We start from the raw sequence: 20355 nt of genomic DNA, 5'->3' as shown, positions 1-20355 counted from the left end.
ACTAATGGCCTGGGAAAAGCAGTGGTAAATGGCCTGAGTACTTGGGCCCCTGTTACTCTTGTGGGAGACCCAAAAGCTCCCGGCTCCTGGCTTTGCCTGGCCCAGCCCCAACTGTTGTGGCCATCTAGGGAGTGAACCAGAGGATGGAAGATCTCTCTTTCTCTGCCTCTCCCTCTCTTTGTGTAACTCTGATTTTCAAATAAATAAATAAATCTTTAAAAACATACACTATAAAAAAGCAACAACACAATCAAAAATGACTCATATATTTGCATTTGAAAGCATTAAACAAATTTATTTTAATTAAAAGATTGAAAAATATTTAAGTGAAACTGATTTTTCCCTAAACAATACATACATTCTATACATTCCCTAAACAGTGCACATAGAAAGAAAACCAAAATGCTATGTACTTTAGACTTTCATTTGACCTTATATAAATATCTTTCCTGAATATCATTTGGATCAAAGAGTCTGCATTTTAATTGTTTCTGTTAAAATATTAAAAAGTAGTATCCTTACAGAGCATTAACTGATACTGCCTATGTACAGACAAGTCCAATAATAGGAATAGGGATACTAGCATGATCTAACATTCACGAATCAAGGTGTGTGTGACCAAGATTCTATAGCACCTTTGTTTAGTTATCTCCATTAAGGTAATCGACCTATCAACATGATATCTGTTTTTATCAGTGAATATACATGGCGAAACTACAATTCAATATTTTATGTGTTGTTAACCTTGTATAAAGGAATTCTTTAATAATCCAACCTGAATGTATTATGAAAATCCATTTACTATCCATAGGTCTTGTGCAAATACATGGAATGCTGCCAAAGATACCATAGGATCTCTGGCTGGTTAGTAATTTATTTTGATTATCATACATTTCAGAATAAGTTAACTTAGCTACTCTCTCTCATCTAATCTAATGTGCAATGACCAAGGAATAGAAATTGGGAGACATACCAATTCTCCAACAAGCAGCAATGCAGTTAGTTGGTTTTGAATATTCAGTGTTATGAGGCCAGCGTCGTGGAGTGGCCAGTAAAGCCACCATTCAAAGCGCCTGCTTCTCATATAGGCACCACTTCCAGTTCAATCTAGCTCCCTGCTAATGCACTTGGGAAAGCAGAGGATGGCCCATCCTCCACATGGGAGACCCACAAGAAACTCCTGGCTCCTGGCTTTGGATTGGCCAGCCCCATTTGGGGAGTGAGCTAGCTGATGGATGATTTCTTTCTCTCTTTCTCTCTCTCTCTGTGACTCTGCCTTTCAAATAAATAAAATAAATCTTTTTAAAAAAGTCGGTGTTTGATTCCTTTAAATTAGGGTGTATTAGTAAAGACCATATGATCACTAAGCAAACCGTCCCTTCAAAAATTCAGTGAAACTTGCTTTCCTTTTTTTTTCTTTATTTCTCATATTAACAACTCTAAAACAAACTGAAAACTGACATTTTAAAAAGATTCTAATATGTTTTCTTTGGATGTGATTTATAATGTTTCTAAGAAGTAAACATTCAATAATGCACTGGATTTTAAGAACCATGTTTCCATATTCAGGAACTATTCATATGCTAAGTGACCCAATAATTAAAGAACAATACATTTTCAAATGAGTTCCCCCATTATAGTCATAACATATGCTAACAGAATTGTCTTCTGTTTGGACTTCACTTAAATTATTACAAAACAGAAATTTAAAATCTCATTTAGAATTTTCCAACATTTCTAGAAAATGGATTAAGCATTTCTACCAAAAAAAAAAGTGATTCACAATCTATATGACTTAGTCTATAGTGATCATTTCTAGTCTAGTGATCATTTCTCCTGAAACTACATGAAAATAAACTAGGACATATTATTCCAAATTAAAAATCTTATTTGCAAATATAGTCTGTTTTTTCATGAATTCAGGGAAAATTCATGGTACTCATTTTTTAAATGTTGCATTTCTTCAATCATGTGTGCTGTCGCACACGCAGGTTCAGCATTGCTTTGCAGAGTTTGGTTTATGCTGCAATTTCTGTAATTCTACGCCTTAGATGCCTGCTGCCAGCAGGTGTCTGCAGGTGTTTGCCTATAAGAAGTTCATTGACACGTCATTGCAACAAGAGTACTTCCTCTGGCAGTGGAAATTAGCTGCAAATGCACTGCAGGCAAAGTAATGTTGTAGACAATGATACTTCATGCACTATGAATGCACAATTATTAATTGTCTGTCAGGCAAAGATTAATCATTCTTTCATGTTTTTTTTCCCCCAATGGGAGAAAAAGTTATCAAATTCTAGTTTCCACAGATATTGTCAGTGTAATGGAAGGACTGTAACTATACTATGGGTCTCATGGACATTTAACTTTTGACAGCTGTGAATGCTTCTTTGTGAATGCAGACATTGTTCTTTGACTCAGAGTTTCTGGAAGAACTCCAAGATGCACTTTCAAGTGCTGCTGCAGGCTCGCTGAGTGAGTATTAAGAGTAGGTAATCTGAAACATCATGCATTGCTAAGGTGAACCAAAACTAGTATTCTTTCTACACATGAATTTATTTCAGCTTAGAGAGATGTAGTGAGTCAATGATGAATCTAAAATGACAAACATTCGACATCTGGATATTCAACATTACTTTAAATCATTCTATGTACAATTATACATACAGGGAAGAAATTCTGACATGCACACAATACTTGTATGTTTTTGTTGAATTCACAGAGATACACAGGTATCATTTTAAAATAAAATTACACTGCTTGACATGGGTGTTAATAATATTGTCAGACGTTTAAACACAAAAAAAATTAAGGTATGTGTAGTGGATATTAGTCATTTGTTTTTAATATCTTCATTAATTAATGATTTTTCAATTTATTTAAATATTTAATTCATCATGGGATTATTTCACTTTATGTATTCTGAGAAAAATGGAAAATACATGATAAGAAATTTCTACTTTTAAAATATTTATATAATGGCTCCATGTCACAAAGAGCTATGGTGTTTTTTCTCTATACTTAGTCATGAAAGAGTTGATGTGATCTCTCCTCAAAGGAACCATTTTCATATTTTACTATTACTATCTTATGAAATAGATAATGCTTACTTCCACCTTAGTTTATTAAATATGTATTAATTATTAATAATTAGTCAAAACCTCTGAAACAGGAAAAATATCTAATTTGAGACTTTATTCTAATTAAACAAAAATGAATACTCTTTGTTTACACCTTGATTTTCTTCTGTTAACCCAGCGTACTTAATTAAGTACTCTGACAATAATTTCTGGTAACAAATAATATCTTTGATATTCCTGAAATAGATCAGCGTAGAAACAGTTTATTTATAAGTACATTTCACAGTTTGCTATATTTTATTATAGTAATTAGAAAGTAATACTCCATATTCATAATTTGGAATTTTTCTATTTTTTTATTTCTCAAAATACATTTTACATTATAGAAACAATGACTTGCTTAGAAAGCATACTCATTGAAGCTAATTTCTTGGAATTGAAATATATTATTTTCATTTTCCCATTAAGCTGAGGTAATGGCCCAAAAGTGTTCAGTTAATTAATGTAGTTAAGTCAAATACACAGATACTGAGAATCCTTGTAATTCACAGCAAAGTCTAGATGTTCTCTTTACTATCTGTCTGCAGTATGGAATACCACACAATTCCCTGAAACTTCGTGTAGTTTCGTCTGTGATTTCACCTTGTGAAATAATTATAAAAGTTAAATGAGACAATCTAATAAAACAAATACAGTCTACTAAATGATTATGAGTCTATGAATACATTTTATTTACTTTTGATTTTCAGTTATAAGTAATGTGTAGATTGCCAATGAATACTGGCATTAATTTGGCTGGAAAAACACAAATGTCAAAAAATATACTCAAATGCACTCCTATTCTTTAGTAAAAGTCAATTTAGGCCTGTTTTTCTCAATGTATTAGATTACTTCTATTTGGATCACAGCAATGCTATAATAAAAAATTAATATAAAAAACCTACAAATAAATTAAGTGGTAATGTAGTCATTGATCAAAGTCTATCTGTATAGCATTCACTGCTCATATAATATAGCAATTGATTGTAAAAAGAACCATGCACTCATACTTGTAATCTATGCCAAAATTGATTATTTGCTCATTAGGAAATGTAATAATCAATCAAAATTGCAATATACATTATAATATGATATGTAATAGTAACTATGAACCTAATGTCACACTAAAAGCTTAATTAGATTGATGGAAGGTTATTACATATATAAAATATAAAATGCATCACAAAATTCTAAACAAAAACTGAGCTGACGGAGATCTATTTTTCACAAAAGTTAAGTTTTCATTAACTTACCATCTAATTAGCATTTTTAAAATGTTTCCCTTACTTATTTAATAGGTAGAGAAACAAAGAGTGAAATACAGAATAAGAAAGAGAGAGGGACAGAAGGGTTTTAACCAGGCCATCACTCCCCAAATGCCTGTAACACCTGGGGTTGAGCTAGGCTGATGCCAGGATCCAGGAAGTCCCAGTTATCCCATATGGGTGGCTAGAAATAACTGGTTGTATCATCAGCTGCTGCCTCTGAGGATGTGTGTTAGCAGGAAGTTGGAGACAGGAGCCAGTGGTGGACACTAACTGCTCCTACTATGGAACAGGATGTGGGCATCTTAACCACTGAGCCAATGCTCGCCCCAATTATTAATATTTCTTTAAAGAAAAATAACTACATTTTAGGATAAAATGAGTAATTTGATACCTATAATTTAAGATTAATAATTAATAATTAATAATTCTTCCAATGATATAACATTTTTTGTTGTTCTTTTCATTTTTAAAATTTTTTTATTTCTATAAGGAGAACAAATTTCATGTATGTCATATATACAGATTTAGGAGCATAGGGATACTTCTCACCCTAACTTCCCTCCTGCCCACTCTCGCACCCTCCATCCTCCTTCCTTATTCTTTTAATTTTTACAGTGACACACTTTCAGCTTATTTTATAATCATAATAATAATCCTCCAGTAAATATAGAATTCAACAAATAGATTACATTTTAAGATTTATTTATTTATTTATTTATTTAGAGAGTCAGAGTTACAGAGAGAGAAGGAGAGGCAGACAGACAGATCTTCCATCCACTGATTCACTCCCCAGATAGTCATAGCAGCCATGGCTGGGCCAGGCAGAAGCCAGGAGCTTCTTCCAGGTCTACCGCATGAGTGGCAGGAGTTCAGACACTTGGACCTTCTTCTGCTGCTTTTCCAGGCCATCATCAGGGAGCTGTATTGGAAACGGAGCAGCTGAAACTTGAACCAGTGCCCATTTGAGATGTCAATGTTGCAGGTGGCAGCTTTGCCCACTATGCCACAATGCCAGTCCTTGATATTACAGGTTAATACTCATCATTTGCTTAACCAGTATGGTCATCATATGGTCCACCAGAGAAAAAGCACAATAATGTTATCATCTACCTAGTGGAGGTATTTTGTAAATGAAAATGTACAATTAACATAAAACCAGAATCAGAAGTGGATTGAAGGTATAGGTATTCGGCGTAACAGTTAGCATGCCACGTGGGAGACTCCTATTGCATATCAGTGTGCCTTGGAAGACAGTAGGTGATGACTAAACTAGTTGAATCTCTGCTACCCACATGAGAGACTTTGATTGAGTTCTTGGCTCATGGCCTGGGTTTGGCCCAACCCTAACTATTGCAAGAATCTGGGGAGTGAATCAGAGGATGCTAGATCTCTCTGTGTGTCTGTCTCTGCCCCCATCTCTTTCTCTCCCTAGCCTTCCAAATAAAATGAAACTAATTAAATACAACTCCAAAAAAAAAAAATGAATTCAAGATCTTTGAGAACCACCCTAATATTCTGGGCCACATGGCTTCCTATTGATTTTGGACTTAAACCTTTAATTAATTAATGATCCTTTTGAAACTATTTGATTCTGACCACAGAAGTATTAATATTGGAAATGCATTTCAACTGTATTACTAATACTTTAGATAGATAAAATCAAAGTTTAATCTTAAGAAATTGCAATAATTTGTTGACTGACATTACTAAACTATAATATCTTTGTTTCAAATAAGTATGTATAATTTTATTTAAATAAAATTTGTCCATATTTTCATAGAAATTAGACACCATATTTTCATTCTTTACATTAAGTAGTTATAATTTGCTGTATGAACTCTACTTATGCTAATTTACAAAACACTACTTAGCATCAACATCTAGTTTCTGCTTAAAATAGATGGAATGCTATAGTCCAAGTGCAAATTTTTACTGACTGACAGATGTCAAAGCACACAAAACCTATTCTAGATATTCCTGGGGTAAAATAGCTATTCAAGACTCTCTTTTGCAGTTCTACTAACAACCCAGTGGATTAAGGTACCTTACAGAGTACTTCACTATGCATAAGAAGCCACTAACTTCTCATAAAATTGTGTTGACTTAAAATAATCTACCTTTCCCTCTTCATAAGGGAATAATGAGGGTATAATGAAGTATTTCAAAATGCCTGCAAAACATCTTGAAATCTTAAAAAGAATAGCGGAGGTCCCCAAAGGAGTGCAAATAGAAAGAACTGAATAGAAACTCTCAGCAGAATACAAACCAGGCCCTTTGCCAAATACGAACCATAATTATACCAATTTATCGAGGATGCCATAATTGCCATCTTTACTTACTAGTGGAGCTGTTCATATTGATTAAATTTTCAAAGTATTGCAAAATTGCACAAGAAACAAAGTTTCAGTCTTTAAAGACTTTATATCCTAGACATGTGCTATCCAATATGGTAGTCATTGTGCACATGTGACTATTTAAGTCAATTAAATTGAAATGTTACTGGGATTTTTAGTTCTCCTCTCATACCACCCACATTTCAACAGCTCAATAGCCATATCTGGCTAATGGTTATCAAAGTGGACAAAATATATGCATGTAATTTGCATCACTGAAGAAAGTTATATAGACCAATCAGCCTTTTGTAGAAGACTGGCATATATATGCTATAACAAATATTATTAAATAATGTAATTGATGCAGTAATATTTTTACCTGTCATATTTCATTTATTTTGACTACAGAATGCAGGTAACTTATCAGAAATTCAAAAAAACCTCTGTAATCATTCAACTATCTTGATATGAATCAGCTAATTATTTCTATCTCAAATAAAAAGGATAAAGCCCAGCATATGATAGGTATTAAGCAGATATCTGGAATGAATAAAATCATAAATGGATAAGTATTTTGTGTTTACAAAGAGTTATCATGGAGCTCATTGTTTTTTGCCATTGATGGGATGTAAACCACAATAAAATTCTTAATAGGAATGATGATATAGTTCCAAAGAAAACAACCCTGTTAAGCAGGAAATTGGACACTGTGCAAGATCAAGTGCTAAATAATATACAAGGATGTTTAGATGAGCAAGTCTTCAATGTTGATTCGACTGGATAGGGAGAATTTTTTGACAGAGAAAAGACTTATGGTGAACTCTCTGGAATAATTGGGAAAATTCAAAAGTCTGTAACAGGGAAGCACAGTAAAAATTAAAGTTTTAGAGCTGGTGAAAAGTCTTATTTATTCGAGGTTATATATAAAAAGATCTCTTGTTTAATGAAGGATTCCAGTCGCCAAACTTGAATATAACATTGTCAATTTGAATATTTTCATATAAGCAATAGTTGCTCTGAAATTTTTGTGATAAAACTGTTTTTAAATGATTAACTGAAAAATTTTTTTCTTTGAAAAGCCAGAAAGGACACAGGGAACAGAGGAATAATATGATGTTTCTTTTAACTTATTTTCTAAAAATGAAGAGAGATATGTTAGAATCAAAAAAAAAAAAACAATGAATCCCAAGAGACGAGCCATAGCTCTAACAGAAAAACACATAGAAAAGCCAATCTAGCTATATAATGAAATTGCCTTTTTTCCACTGGAATGTGCATATTTCAATGTGAGTATAAGCCAGATGGCAGCAGCCTTTGTTCTAACAGAGTCTAGTGATAGATTGTACATATAAAATATGTCACAATTACACACTCACACATCTTCCTTCAGATAGCAGTAAAGAACTGCTACTGACAATTTCAAGATCACTTATCTCCTCTACAGAACCATTTTGATCTTTCCCCTTACTCACTACAGTATCAAACAAAACTAATGTTCCCAGTACATACATGGTTCTGTATAGTGCAGATAAAGAAGCTAGCTAACTTCTATTAATCACTATTCTATTAGTTGATGTTGGAAGAATTGAATGTCAAATATGAGTTACTAAATTCTTATTAATTAATTAATTTACTTTCATATTTATAAACATATTCAGTACTTCCATTGATACAATGTGTCCTCTAAAACGTAAAACCTTTCTGAGAACTATGGAAGATTACTTTAAGTCAGTCATCTTCAACCCTTCATCAGCTCTCACATCAGTCTTCCTAACACTGTCTATTTTTCAAGTGTACATTTTTCTTTTTTTAATTTTTATTGGAAGTGTGTATATAACTTGAAAATTACTGACACTAAAAGATAGTGTACAAGATGAAGTATAAATCTCTATCCTGCTCAAAAATCTCTTATTTCAAACATAGCCACCACTACTGAATTTGCATCTGTATTTTTTTCAGAAAGAATACATTTCTTCCACCCTTTTTTTCCTCCCTCCCTCACTCTTTCTAGGGTATATAGGTGATGCTAAATACACTATTCATAATGGTAGGATAGTATTCCTATATATACTGTTACATAAGATAGAAGGGTATTCCAAAGTGCATACCCCTTTTTTTGTTTAATCAGACAGTCTGTCTTTAATCATTTTCAAATGCAAGCATCTGTCACAATGAATATTTTCATACATATAGTTTCATACATTTTACTTTGGTATACCTTCAGGCTACTTTCTTGAAAAGTAATTGTTCATATATATATACATTTTAGATTTTGGTAGATATGCTCAATCGGTCCTCCAAAGAGGATGTTTAATATATAGTTCTATCAAAAACATCACTGTGTGTACAAAGAATTGCATGCAGTGAAGAAGAAAACTGCCTATTTTATAGAGAGCTTTCTGTTTTGCTTCCAAGATCATATTTCAAAGACTGTAAGTAATTAATTAAATCTATAACTCAATAAATTAATCTCAATCACTACATTATATGTTTGATTGCTGCAATTCCAAATGTATCACACTGGTCAGAGACCCAAACTATACAGTTACTCAGATCAGTCATTGTAAATAGAAAAAATGGTAAATGATGGCTCATTTTATCCCTCTAGGAGAAACTTTTACTTTACTCCTTTTTAGAGATAAACAGGTTATATAATTTGAATTTTAAAGACTTTTAAGACATACATTCTTTAATTGCGGTCTAAAAATATGTCATTCGCTGTTAGTCTATACAGATTTCATACCCACTGGTATCACAAAAGTAATGTATTATATCTAAGTTTAGAGGATTCAAATCTAGCAAGAAAATTCCATAATCTTAACTCATCAGTTAGGCTAACAAAAAGAAATGAAAGATCTACTGGCTTAAGATTTCTTGGATGCTGCCAATCAATACTATTAAAACCTCACAATTATCACCAAAGAATTTCCTTGTTTATAATCCACACTAAATTGCTTCATGAAGGGCTATAATTCTTGACATTTTAATACACTAAGGATATCACACAGTAATAAATAAATATAGTTAGCTATTTTAAGAAATACATTTAAATGAAAAATTTGCTGTCTATGCCTTGATCTTAAATCTTAATACACAAGTTTCAAATTATGACCACTCTTCATTACCAAATATGTTTTCAGACAATTATGTGGATTTATGATGATAACGAGCTTGTGAAATACTTTTAATACCACAAAAGCCTGGAGAAATATTTTTAGCTTTTCAAATTCAACTCTATCAAAAACTTTAATCTACTATTAATAGCCTAATTCAGCTGAAACCTATTTGATCAACAATTTCATTTTCTGGTGGCAAAACGTGTCTATGTAACCACTTTTTGTACTTGAGAGTATTGTATGAAAGCATGTCTGCACATCATATGACTACATATTGCTTAGTGTAGCCCAAAATATAGATATGTTTGTTCTTGTCAATAAAAAATATTGGCTCAAATTTGATCACTGTTACAAGATTCATTGTATCTTTTCAAGGAAGCAGTCGAAATTCAATGCAAAGAGAATTACTCTTATTTATAAATGAGGCTTTTCCTTGTTTCTAAGATGATTTCCCTCCTAAATTCTTTTATTTGGGTCTTTTCCTGGCACAGAGGTCTTATCAAAATTCATTTTCCTCCAGAGCAGTTTCTAGGGCCACCTAGTGGTAAAAGGCAATGGTGGCTTCACAAGGCATCCTTAATTCTGAGTTAATGACAGGAAGTTTTCATCATTTAACCAATGGAAATACAAGAGGTAATCTGGAATATCAGTGTGTTTCAAACACATCTATAAACAGCTAATTCAACACGTATCATTTGGCAAAATTAGTTCACTAAATATTTCAAACAACAATCATATAAAATCAGAAACTAAACTCTGAATTCAGTTGTGAAGATTTAAGGACTAAAATAAAGTAGTCATACTTTAGCTATTTTGAGTAGTCCAATAATTTTAAAATTGCATGATCTTTCAGAACTTCTTTAGAGTTCATCAACATTGAATACCATGTTTCTGATACTATTAAACATTTACATAACAAAGGATTCTACCTGTGGTTAATACATATTTGTAAATTTTCATATTGCATTTTTAATTTTGAAAGTATAAAAGCATTCCCTAAAATGTTTGTATCCTATTAGAAGATAATGACCAAGAGGAAAATACAGAAACAATCCTTCTGGGTGTGAAGTCTAGGTTGTGTGTGTCTGTAATAATATACCTGTAGCCAATGGCTAGCATTCCTAGGTCAAAGGTTTCTAAATTTATCAGTAATTTCTACTGTAAGATTTTAGCTTCATCATTGCATATTACAAATTACTTTTCTCCCTCTTCCTTGAACAAGATTCAAAGGTAAGCAAAATTGTTTCCAAATAAAATATCTATGGCTTAGCTAAAATATTTGCACAAGAAATTAAAAAAACTGTTGCAAAACCTCAGGAGACTGAAATGGTCACCACCTCTAGATAAACTCTTCCAATTCAACATACAAGTATATAGATTAACTGGAAAGATGTGTTTCTGTGGCTGTAAAAACTACTCTCAAAACCTCTATTCATAGGTAATCAGGACTCTATAACCACAGGATCAAATCAGTAAAAATGACGTCATATCCATTACTTTTAAGATACTTAATTCCAAAATAAAACGATAAAACGTATTTCCGTGGTGAAACTACACTTGTCAAAAGAGCAGGCACAGGGACACGAAGTCTACTCCGGGATCAACTTTTCTTCTACGCCTGGGCTGGGCTGCAGGTCTAACATCCCAAACACTGAAAACCTGTCTTTTGAACGTGAAGACCCCCTTTGGGGAGGAAGGCTTCGGCTTTCACGGAGAGATCTGGGAATACTTACCGTAGTGACGACACTAGTGGAGTTTAGCAGGTGGCTCTTCAGCAAACTGGCTTTCTAGCGACACTGCTTGTATCCAGGGGCTTCCCGGCTTTCCAGCGCACACCAAATTATTCACATTCTTTCCGAAAGTCGTTCACACTTCCTGGTATTGCCCGGACGCACCTATAAAACGTAATTCAAAACAATTTTTTTTTAAAAGTAGCGCCCCTGTTTGCAGCTCAGATGAGCCACTCCCTCCTCCAGGGTCCTTTCCAGCGTGTACCTGAGCCAGCAGCCCGGGCTGCGTTCGACTGAAAGACAGGAGGAAGGCAGGCGAGCTGACCAGGGCTGACCTCGGCCGCCCCTGGCCACCACCGAGCCTGGCACCGGCCGGGCTCTCACCACTCCTCCCTCTCTCCGTCTGAGGACTGCACGGCGCCACGCTCGCACCACGTACACCGTGCAAGACTCCTCCATCTCCCCCGAATGTGCCATCCGCGCGGGGGCTCCGGCGGCGCCGCTGGAGCCGAAGGACGTCTCCGCCCGCGGCTGCCATCTATCGGCCACCGCGCGCCCGCTTCGCCCGGGGCCCATCATGTCTGCTGCAGCTTGGCTCGCGCCAGAGGCGCGACAATAAACAAGTGCACCGGACGGGGCCCTGCACCCGCTTCGGAGCAGACGCCTCAGGGATCCCCGGCCATGCTTACCGCGTCGCCAGCCCCTCAGCGCCGGCTCCGGGGAAGACGCGACTTTCTCTGAGGAGTTTTTTTTTTTTTTTTTTTTTTAGAACCTCCGGGCGGCCAGGACACGCCACAGGCGTAGAACAACGCTGTCCCTGCCCCCTCACTCCCCAGGCACCCCAAAGGATGTCGGAGATAAAGAGTTCCGAATAATGACGACCGGGCGCCGCAGCTAGGGAAGGGACGGAGGAATAATAATTTTTAAAAAGGAAAAAACAAAAAACAAAAAAGCCTGCAAACGCCCGGAGCAATGAAACCGTCAGGAGAATGCGGGAGCCGTTCGAATTCTAACTAGGGGGCCGCGGCCGCCGCTCCGCGAGAGGGAGAGCGGCGGCGGGATCCCAGCGCGGTGGTCGCCGCTGCGCGGGGGGCGGAGGACCGCGCAGCAGCCGCAGCCGCCGCCGCCGCGGGAGCAGCTGAGGGGCCGGTGCCACCTTCGCTCGCCCCCTCACTACCATGTACAGCGTGCGCTGCAAGAAGAAGGCGGGCGATGCATGCACACCCTCCTCGCGCCCCGCTCCCTCTGGCTCGGCCCTGGGCGTGCGCCACTGACCAGGGGGGAATGTGGTGAAGACGGCGAGGAGGCGAGCGCAGGGGGGGAGGGGAGGGCTGGCTGGCCGGCCGGCAGGCGCGAACCCAGGCCGGAGGGTGCGTGAAGCCCCGGGCGGCTGGAGGGGGCGGCGGCGGCGGCCACTGCTGGCCTGGAGAAAGTTGCCCCCCTCTGCAGATGGGAACTGTAAGTACCCGCCCGGTGGGGGTGCGAGTCAGGGGCTGAGGGGGTGCAGCCGAGGGTGCCGGGGACCCCGCGGTCGCGCTGAGGCGAGGGTGGGCGCCGGGGTGCGAGCGGTCTGGAGCGCTCGGCCAGCCCGGCCGTCACGTTGGCAGGGCCGGCGGGGCCAGGCTGCCCTGGCGGCGTCCCCCTCCTCCCGCTCCGCGCCTCCCCTCCCGGCAGCTTCTCCCCCTCCGCACCCCGCCCGGCTTCAGCTCCCAGCCCCTACCGCGAGGCGCCTCTTCAGCCGGTCCTCCGCCGCCCCCTCCCCCTCCCTTCCCATCCCACCGCTCGCGATCGCCCCCCGCGCTCCCTCCCCGCACCCCCCCAACCCCGCTGCCCGCTCCGACTACCGCGGAGAGCGCCGGGGAGAGCCGTTGGGGGAGCCCCGGAACCCGCGGTCGTCGCCACCGCGGCGGCGGCCCCGGGGGCTGGCGGCGTCCGGGCGCCTCTTGGGCTCCGCCGCTGGGACCGCACTGCTCGCCGCCTGCTCGCCCAGCCTGGGCTTCAGGAAGCCAGAGCACACCCCGAAGAGGTATTTTTTTTTTTTAAGGGTGGCTATCATGAGTGGGCCCCGGAGACGTGAGACGGGGTAAGTCTGCCGTTTACTTTGCAAAAGAGGCTCGCGTGTGTCTGTGCGTGCGGCGGGGTGGCTTGCTTCCCCTCTCCTCCCTCCCCTCCTGCCTCCCTTTTTCCCTTCCTTCTCTTTGGGGCGGGGTGGGGGAGGGGAGCCTCGCGTCCTGGAACTCCGGGTGCTTCTGCCTGGGCGGCCGTTGGAGCAGCTGTGCCGGGAGCCGCGGGTCCGGCCTGGGTGTCTGGCTGTAGCCCGAGCGGCCCCATGCTGCTCCGTGCAGCGCTGTGCAGGGCGGAGATCCGGGGTCTGAATTCTTTGGGGGAGAACAGATACAGTCCCCCGCCCCCGCTCTCCAGAAAAAAAAAAAAAGAGAGAGAGAGAGAGAGAGAAAGAGAGGAGGGGGAAAAAAAAAACTGATCCTTTGAGAAGGTAGAGCGCACCCGCAAATTTACATCGCAGGTGCTTTTCCCAGTCAGCATGTCAGCCTTCCCCGGCTCATTCAACTTTATTTTCTCAAATATTCGTTCTCCTTTGATGGCAAGGAGGAAGGGAAAGGGAATGGGGTGAGAGGGGAAGCTCTGCAACCCAGGCGAACCAGAACTGAATTAAAGTTGTAAACGCCGGAGTTGCACACCGGCTGGACACAATTTGCAATGGGTTCTCAGCCGGGGTTGGGGGGTGAGTGGGGGCGGGGAACACGGGCAGGGCGGGGGAGGGCGCCCCGCGCCGCTGAATGGCTGTGCAGATTGGAAGCAGTGGAGAAACGAAATTCCAAGGTAAACGTTTCGCTTTCCTCGGGGCTGGTGTTGCGGCTTTGAAGCCAAAGCCGGGAGCTGTCGACCGCTGTGCGGGGAGGTCGGGGATGCCTCCGGGGAGGTGTTCACACGGTGGTCCTCATCCGTCTGGACCGCACGTGAGGGGCTCTTGGGCACCCGTGCGCTCTTGGCGTGGTGAAGGGCAGCGCTGCCCAACACGCGGACCTGAGTGACCCAGAGCGCGGTCTCCAGGCTCGAACCCCTGTCTCGGAAGCGGCTCGATTTCCGTGTGGGCTTTACGATTCGACATCAGACGCCGGTGGCCATGAAGAAGGCGAGGCTGGCTGGAGAATAGGCAGTGGCTCCCAAAACCCGGCGTCTCCATCAAATGCCAGCCCCCCCCTCAGCCTCCACCCCCACTCTCCCAGCCCGCACGCGGCCCCGCTCGCCAACACACCCGCACTCACACGCACACACTCGCTCCATGTAGGTCCCTCCTTTGAGAGTGGTGCTGTGGACCACAAGTGGAAGGCAGCTTGCAAGGGGACAAAAAAGAAAAAAGGGGAGGGGGTGTCATATGGGTTCCTTGGAGGGGGGCAGGGGAGGTGAAATTCGGATATTAAAGCACTGACCCATGCACTTACTGTTCTCCACCCTCTGTTTTGCCTCCTAATCAGTCCAGCCGCCCTTCCCCTGATGAAAAAAAAAAAAAAAGTGGGGGGGGGGGGCAGCATTGACAATTAAATGTAATAAGCAACTCCAAAGATGGGAGTGCTGGCGAGGTGGTTCTCAGTCCCGATGCTGTTAATTCCTAGGGTTAGCTTTGCATACCGTGAGAAACAGAAGCGGGGCCGAGGTGAGGCAGGCTTTGGCGCCGGTCCTCGGTTTACTTTGAGCTGATTCCGGGTAAATGCTAGGAGCGTCCTCTTGCAACTCAAGGTAACGGCGGCGTTCCGAGACTGCAGATTTCCTTCGCCGAGTTCTTTTGTAATCCACCGTGCAGAAGCGTTTCAGTGGCTTAAAGATGCAGTTTGCTGGCGTCGCTGACATGATCAATGAAGAGAAGTCGTCGCAGGGCGCTCTCGGGGAAGCGCTGCTAAGTGGCACCGTGCGAGCAATTAGGACGCTGATGTGCTTAATAGCGTGGTAGTGAGGTCCACCATCAAAGCGAACGCCCTCTTCCTCTTCTTTTTTTCTTCCTCCTTACTCAAAGCTTCCGAAGACAATTGGTGATTTAAGAGCTGCTTCTGGCTCCTTTTCAATGCATTCTTCATCCTTTTTTGCCTGGAAAAGTATTCTTTAGGTTGCCACCCTGGCATTTCTGGGCGATGATCTGAAAGTAGCCCAGGTATTCTGGCTCCTTGCCTTCAATTCTGTGAAGATGGGAGACCTCCATGGTGAACTATTAACTGAAGAGGTTCCGAAAGAAAGGAGTTGGGGAGGGTGGGGGTGAAGGCTGGATCTAGGTGAGGGGAGCCTTGTAAAATGGTGCTTCTTTTCTCTTAAATTAGAACCATGAGACTGAACTGACAGCCATTTTATGTATATTTATGGGTTGGTTTTGAAAAGGGGGGGGGGGCAGTGGAGGCAAACACCAACGTGGGACTTTATCTGCCCTGATGTTGTAAGGAGCCACACATTTGCAGCGTGCTTATTAGAAGAAAATGGAATCAACCTTTAAATCAAAATGAGTATCAGATTTTAATAAAGTCTGGAGAATGTGGCTGATCCACTGGGAGATGGCGGGGAGGGTTGTCATTCACCGGCCCTCCTGGGTTTCAGAGAAAATCCTACCAAGAGAGAGACTCGTAATCCCTTAAATTTTTGTCATGTTCTGTTGTCTCCTTGTTCCCTCTCTCCCTTGCAGGAGGTAAAATGCACACTTGCTGCCCCCCAGTAACTTTGGAGCAGGACCTTCACAGAAAAATGCATAGCTGGATGCTGCAGACTCTAGCGTTTGCTGTAACATCTCTCGTCCTCTCGTGTGCAGAAACCATCGATTATTATGGGGAAATCTGTGACAATGCATGTCCTTGTGAGGAAAAGGACGGCGTTTTAACTGTGAGCTGTGAGAACCGGGGTATCATCAGTCTCTCTGAAATCAGCCCTCCGCGGTTCCCTGTCTACCACCTCTTGCTGTCTGGAAACCTTTTGAACCGTCTCTATCCCAATGAGTTTGTCAATTACACCGGGGCTTCAATTCTGCACCTGGGGAGCAATGTTATCCAGGACATTGAGACTGGGGCTTTCCATGGGCTGCGGGGTTTGAGGAGGCTGCATCTGAACAACAACAAACTGGAACTTCTGCGGGATGACACGTTCCTTGGCTTGGAGAACCTGGAGTACCTACAGGTCGATTACAATTACATCAGCGTCATTGAGCCCAGTGCTTTTGCGAAGCTGCATTTGTTGCAGGTGCTCATCCTCAATGACAATCTCTTGTCCAGTTTACCCAACAATCTTTTCCGTTTTGTGCCCTTAACGCACTTGGACCTGCGGGGGAACCGGCTGAAACTGCTGCCCTACGTGGGGCTGTTGCAGCACATGGATAAAGTCGTGGAGTTACAGCTGGAGGAAAACCCCTGGAATTGCTCCTGTGAGCTGATCTCCCTCAAGGATTGGTTGGACAGCATCTCCTACTCGGCCCTGGTGGGGGATGTGGTTTGTGAGACCCCCTTCCGCTTGCACGGCAGGGACTTGGATGAGGTATCCAAGCAGGAGCTTTGCCCCAGGAAACTTATTTCCGACTATGAGATGAGGCCGCAGACGCCTTTGAGCACCACGGGGTACTTGCACACCACCCCGGCCTCGGTGAACTCGGTGGCCACCTCCTCCTCTGCTGTTTACAAACCCCCTTTGAAGCCCCCTAAAGGGACCCGCCAGCCCAACAAGCCCAGGGTGCGCCCCACTTCTAGGCAGCCCTCCAAGGACTTGGGCTATGGCAACTACGGCCCCAGCATCGCCTACCAGACCAAATCCCCGGTGCCTTTGGAGTGTCCCACCGCGTGCACTTGCAACCTGCAGATCTCGGATCTCGGCCTCAACGTGAACTGCCAGGAGCGCAAGATCGAGAGCATCGCCGAGCTGCAGCCCAAGCCCTATAATCCCAAGAAAATGTACCTGACGGAGAACTACATCGCCGTCGTGCGCAGGACAGACTTCTTGGAGGCCACGGGGCTGGACCTCCTGCACCTGGGCAACAACCGCATCTCGGTGATCCAGGACCGCGCCTTCGGGGACCTTGCCAACCTGCGGCGCCTCTACCTGAACGGCAACCGGATCGAGAGGCTGAGCCCGGAGCTGTTCTTCGGCCTGCAGAGCCTGCAGTATCTCTTCCTCCAGTACAATCTCATCCGCGAGATCCAGGCCGGCACCTTCGACCCGGTGCCAAACCTGCAGCTGCTCTTCCTGAACAACAACCTCCTGCAGGCCATGCCCGCGGGCGTCTTCTCGGGCCTCACCCTCCTGCGGCTGAACCTGCGGAGTAACCACTTTGCCTCCCTGCCGGTGAGCGGAGTCCTGGACCAGCTCAAGTCCCTCATCCAGATCGACCTGCACGACAACCCCTGGGATTGCACCTGCGACGTGGTGGGCTTGAAGCTGTGGGTCGAGCAGCTCAAGGCGGGCGTCCTCGTGGACGAGGTCATCTGCAAGGCGCCCAAGAAGTTCGCAGAGACGGACATGCGCGCCATCAAATCGGAGCTGCTGTGCCCGGACCACTCGGACGTGGTGGTCTCCACGCCCACGCCCTCTTCCATCCAGGGGCCCGCGAGGACCGGCGCGGTGACCACGCCCGCCGTGCGTTTCAACGGCACCGGGGCGCCCGCGGGCTTGGGCGCGGGCGGAGGGGCGTCGTCGGTGCCCTTGTCCGTGCTCATCCTCAGCCTGCTGCTGGTCTTTATCATGTCCGTCTTCGTGGCCGCCGGGCTCTTCGTGCTGGTCATGAAGCGCCGGAAGAAGAGCCAGAGCGACCACACCAGCACCAACAACTCGGACGTGAGCTCCTTCAACATGCAGTACAGCGTGTACGGCGGCGGCGGGGCCGGCGGCGGCGGCGCGGGCGGCCACCCCCACGCGCACGTGCACCACCGCGGCCCGGCGCTGCCCAAGGTGAAGACGCCCGCGGGCCACGTGTACGAGTACATCCCGCACCCTCTGGGCCACATGTGCAAAAACCCCATCTACCGCTCGCGGGAGGGCAACTCGGTGGAGGATTACAAAGACTTGCACGAGCTCAAGGTCACCTACGGCGGCAACCACCACCTGCAGCAGCCGCCGCCGCCGCCGCCACCGCCGCTGCTGCCCCAGCCGCAGTCGCAGCCGCAGCCGCAGCCCCCGCCCCCGCCGCAGCTGCAGCTGCAGCCGGGGGACGAGGAGAGGCGGGAAAGCCACCACTTGCGGAGCCCCGCCTACAGCGTCAGCACCATCGAGCCCCGGGAGGACCTGCTGTCGCCGGTGCAGGACGCCGACCGCTTTTACAGGGGCATTTTAGAACCAGAGAAACACTGCTCCACCACCCCCGCCGGCAACAGCCTCCCGGAATATCCCAAATTCCCGTGCAGCCCGGCTGCGTACACCTTCTCCCCCAACTATGACTTGCGGCGGCCCCACCAGTATTTGCACCCGGGGGCGGGGGACAGCCGGCTGCGGGAACCGGTGCTCTACAGCCCCCCGAGTGCTGTCTTTGTAGAACCCAACCGGAACGAGTATCTGGAGTTAAAAGCAAAACTAAACGTTGAGCCGGACTACCTCGAAGTGCTGGAAAAACAGACCACATTCAGCCAGTTCTAACGAACAAGCAAAGAAACTCCCACTCCCACCCCCACCCTCCCCACCCCCCACCCCCTTCTCGGAGCGCTTTGCGTTGCAACAGAACAAACGCGACAAAGCAAAACGCGAGCAAGCGAGCAAAGCGGACGCGCGCACGGTGCACACGCGTGATGAGCCGTGCCGTCTCAACGTTTAGGGCGAAGTGCCTTGGCACAGGGTTCTCAGCTTCGGCGGAAGATAACTGAAAGGGTGTGCAGTTTTTTTTTTTTTTTTTTGGTCTTTTTTTTTTTTTTTTTCCTGTTTGTTTTACACGTGGGAAACATTTGTGTAAATTGGGTCCGTCACGTTTTCTCTTGCTGCGTGGGCGGGAGCAGAGGGTCTCGGTCGTGCTGGAAGTGCTTTAGCGAGGTGGACGGTGGCAGCGCGCAGATCCTCCTCTTTCTCTCCCTTTGCCGCACCGCACCACGCCCCACCCCACTCCCACCCCACCCCCCATTCTCCTCCTCTAAGCCATGGGTGGGTCTAAATGGCTTTGGCAGAGAGATTAGCACACCCCAACTTTAACAGGAAGTTTGTTCTCTCTCTCTTCCCCCTCCCCTTCCTCCTCCTCCCCGCTCATTCCTCTCCTTTGTTTTTAAAGGATGTGTTTGTATGCATTCTGGACATTTGAATTTAAAAACAAAAACAAAACAACGATAAACAAAAAAAAAAAATTGTGATCCTGAAAAGGATCACTATAGATGTGGACAAATCATTAAAATTTACAGAGCTATATGATCCATAATTGATTAGTCAAAATAACTTATTGATGAAATATACAAATATTTTATTGTAGCACCTATTTTTATATGCACATTTAGCATTCCTCTTTCCTTCACTATTTAGCCTATGGTTTTTTTTGCAGAGGTGTCGCATTGTATTAGGAGCTGCATTTCCAAAACCCGAGTGATACCAGAAAGGCATTTTAAATCATTAAAAATGTGGAGCTGTTAATGGCAAAATCGTTAAAAGCCAATGCAACCCACCCCAATTGGATCTGTAATTTAAAAATTAAAACAAAACAAGGCTGACTGTATCCTAATGTATAAAAGAAAAAAAATAGGGCAATTATTCGGGCCATTCCAGTGAGAATTGTGTGCAAGTTTTTGGTTTTATTAGAGAAGACATCAAAGTATTTTTATTAGTGAACCAAAATGATGTGT

The 20355-nt window shown here is 43.7% G+C and overlaps 1 protein-coding gene and 1 long non-coding RNA gene across 5 annotated transcripts; one reads left to right on the top strand and one right to left on the bottom strand.

Moving 5' to 3' along the window:
- Positions 1-4959: 4959 nt before the first annotated feature.
- Positions 4960-12057, bottom strand: LOC133761596 (uncharacterized). Its single transcript, XR_009866188.1, has 3 exons — positions 11829-12057; positions 11567-11728; positions 4960-5303 (listed from the first exon to the last, which is right to left on the bottom strand). It is a non-coding gene; the product is annotated as an uncharacterized LOC133761596 (long non-coding RNA).
- Positions 12058-12936: 879 nt separating this feature from the next.
- Positions 12937-19647, top strand: SLITRK5 (SLIT and NTRK like family member 5). 4 transcript variants are annotated; one of them, XM_062194035.1, is made up of 3 exons: positions 12937-13021; positions 13608-13646; positions 16251-19647. In XM_062194035.1, the coding sequence occupies exon 3, from the start codon at positions 16259-16261 to the stop codon at positions 19172-19174; it is 2916 nt and encodes a 971-aa protein (XP_062050019.1). In that variant the 5' UTR covers positions 12937-13021; positions 13608-13646; positions 16251-16258; the 3' UTR covers positions 19175-19647. The 4 variants fall into 4 exon arrangements, with proteins under 4 accessions (XP_062050019.1, XP_062050020.1, XP_062050021.1 ...); XM_062194036.1 differs by lacking the exon at positions 13608-13646 and having other exon boundaries at positions 12939-13021; XM_062194037.1 differs by lacking the exons at positions 12937-13021; positions 13608-13646 and adding an exon at positions 13553-13589.
- Positions 19648-20355: the final 708 nt, after the last annotated feature.

The sequence above is a fragment of the Lepus europaeus genome, chromosome 6 (assembly GCF_033115175.1).
Source record: "Lepus europaeus isolate LE1 chromosome 6, mLepTim1.pri, whole genome shotgun sequence".
Classification (NCBI taxonomy): Eukaryota; Metazoa; Chordata; class Mammalia; order Lagomorpha; family Leporidae; genus Lepus; species Lepus europaeus.
The sequence above is the reverse complement of the archived record's forward strand: the minus strand, read 5'-3'. Positions and strand labels throughout refer to the sequence as shown.

What these genes read in the sequence shown, in the direction of transcription:
- SLITRK5 (XM_062194035.1), top strand. Translation starts at nt 16,259, where the DNA reads ATGCACACTTGCTGCCCCCCAGTAACTTTGGAGCAGGACCTTCACAGA.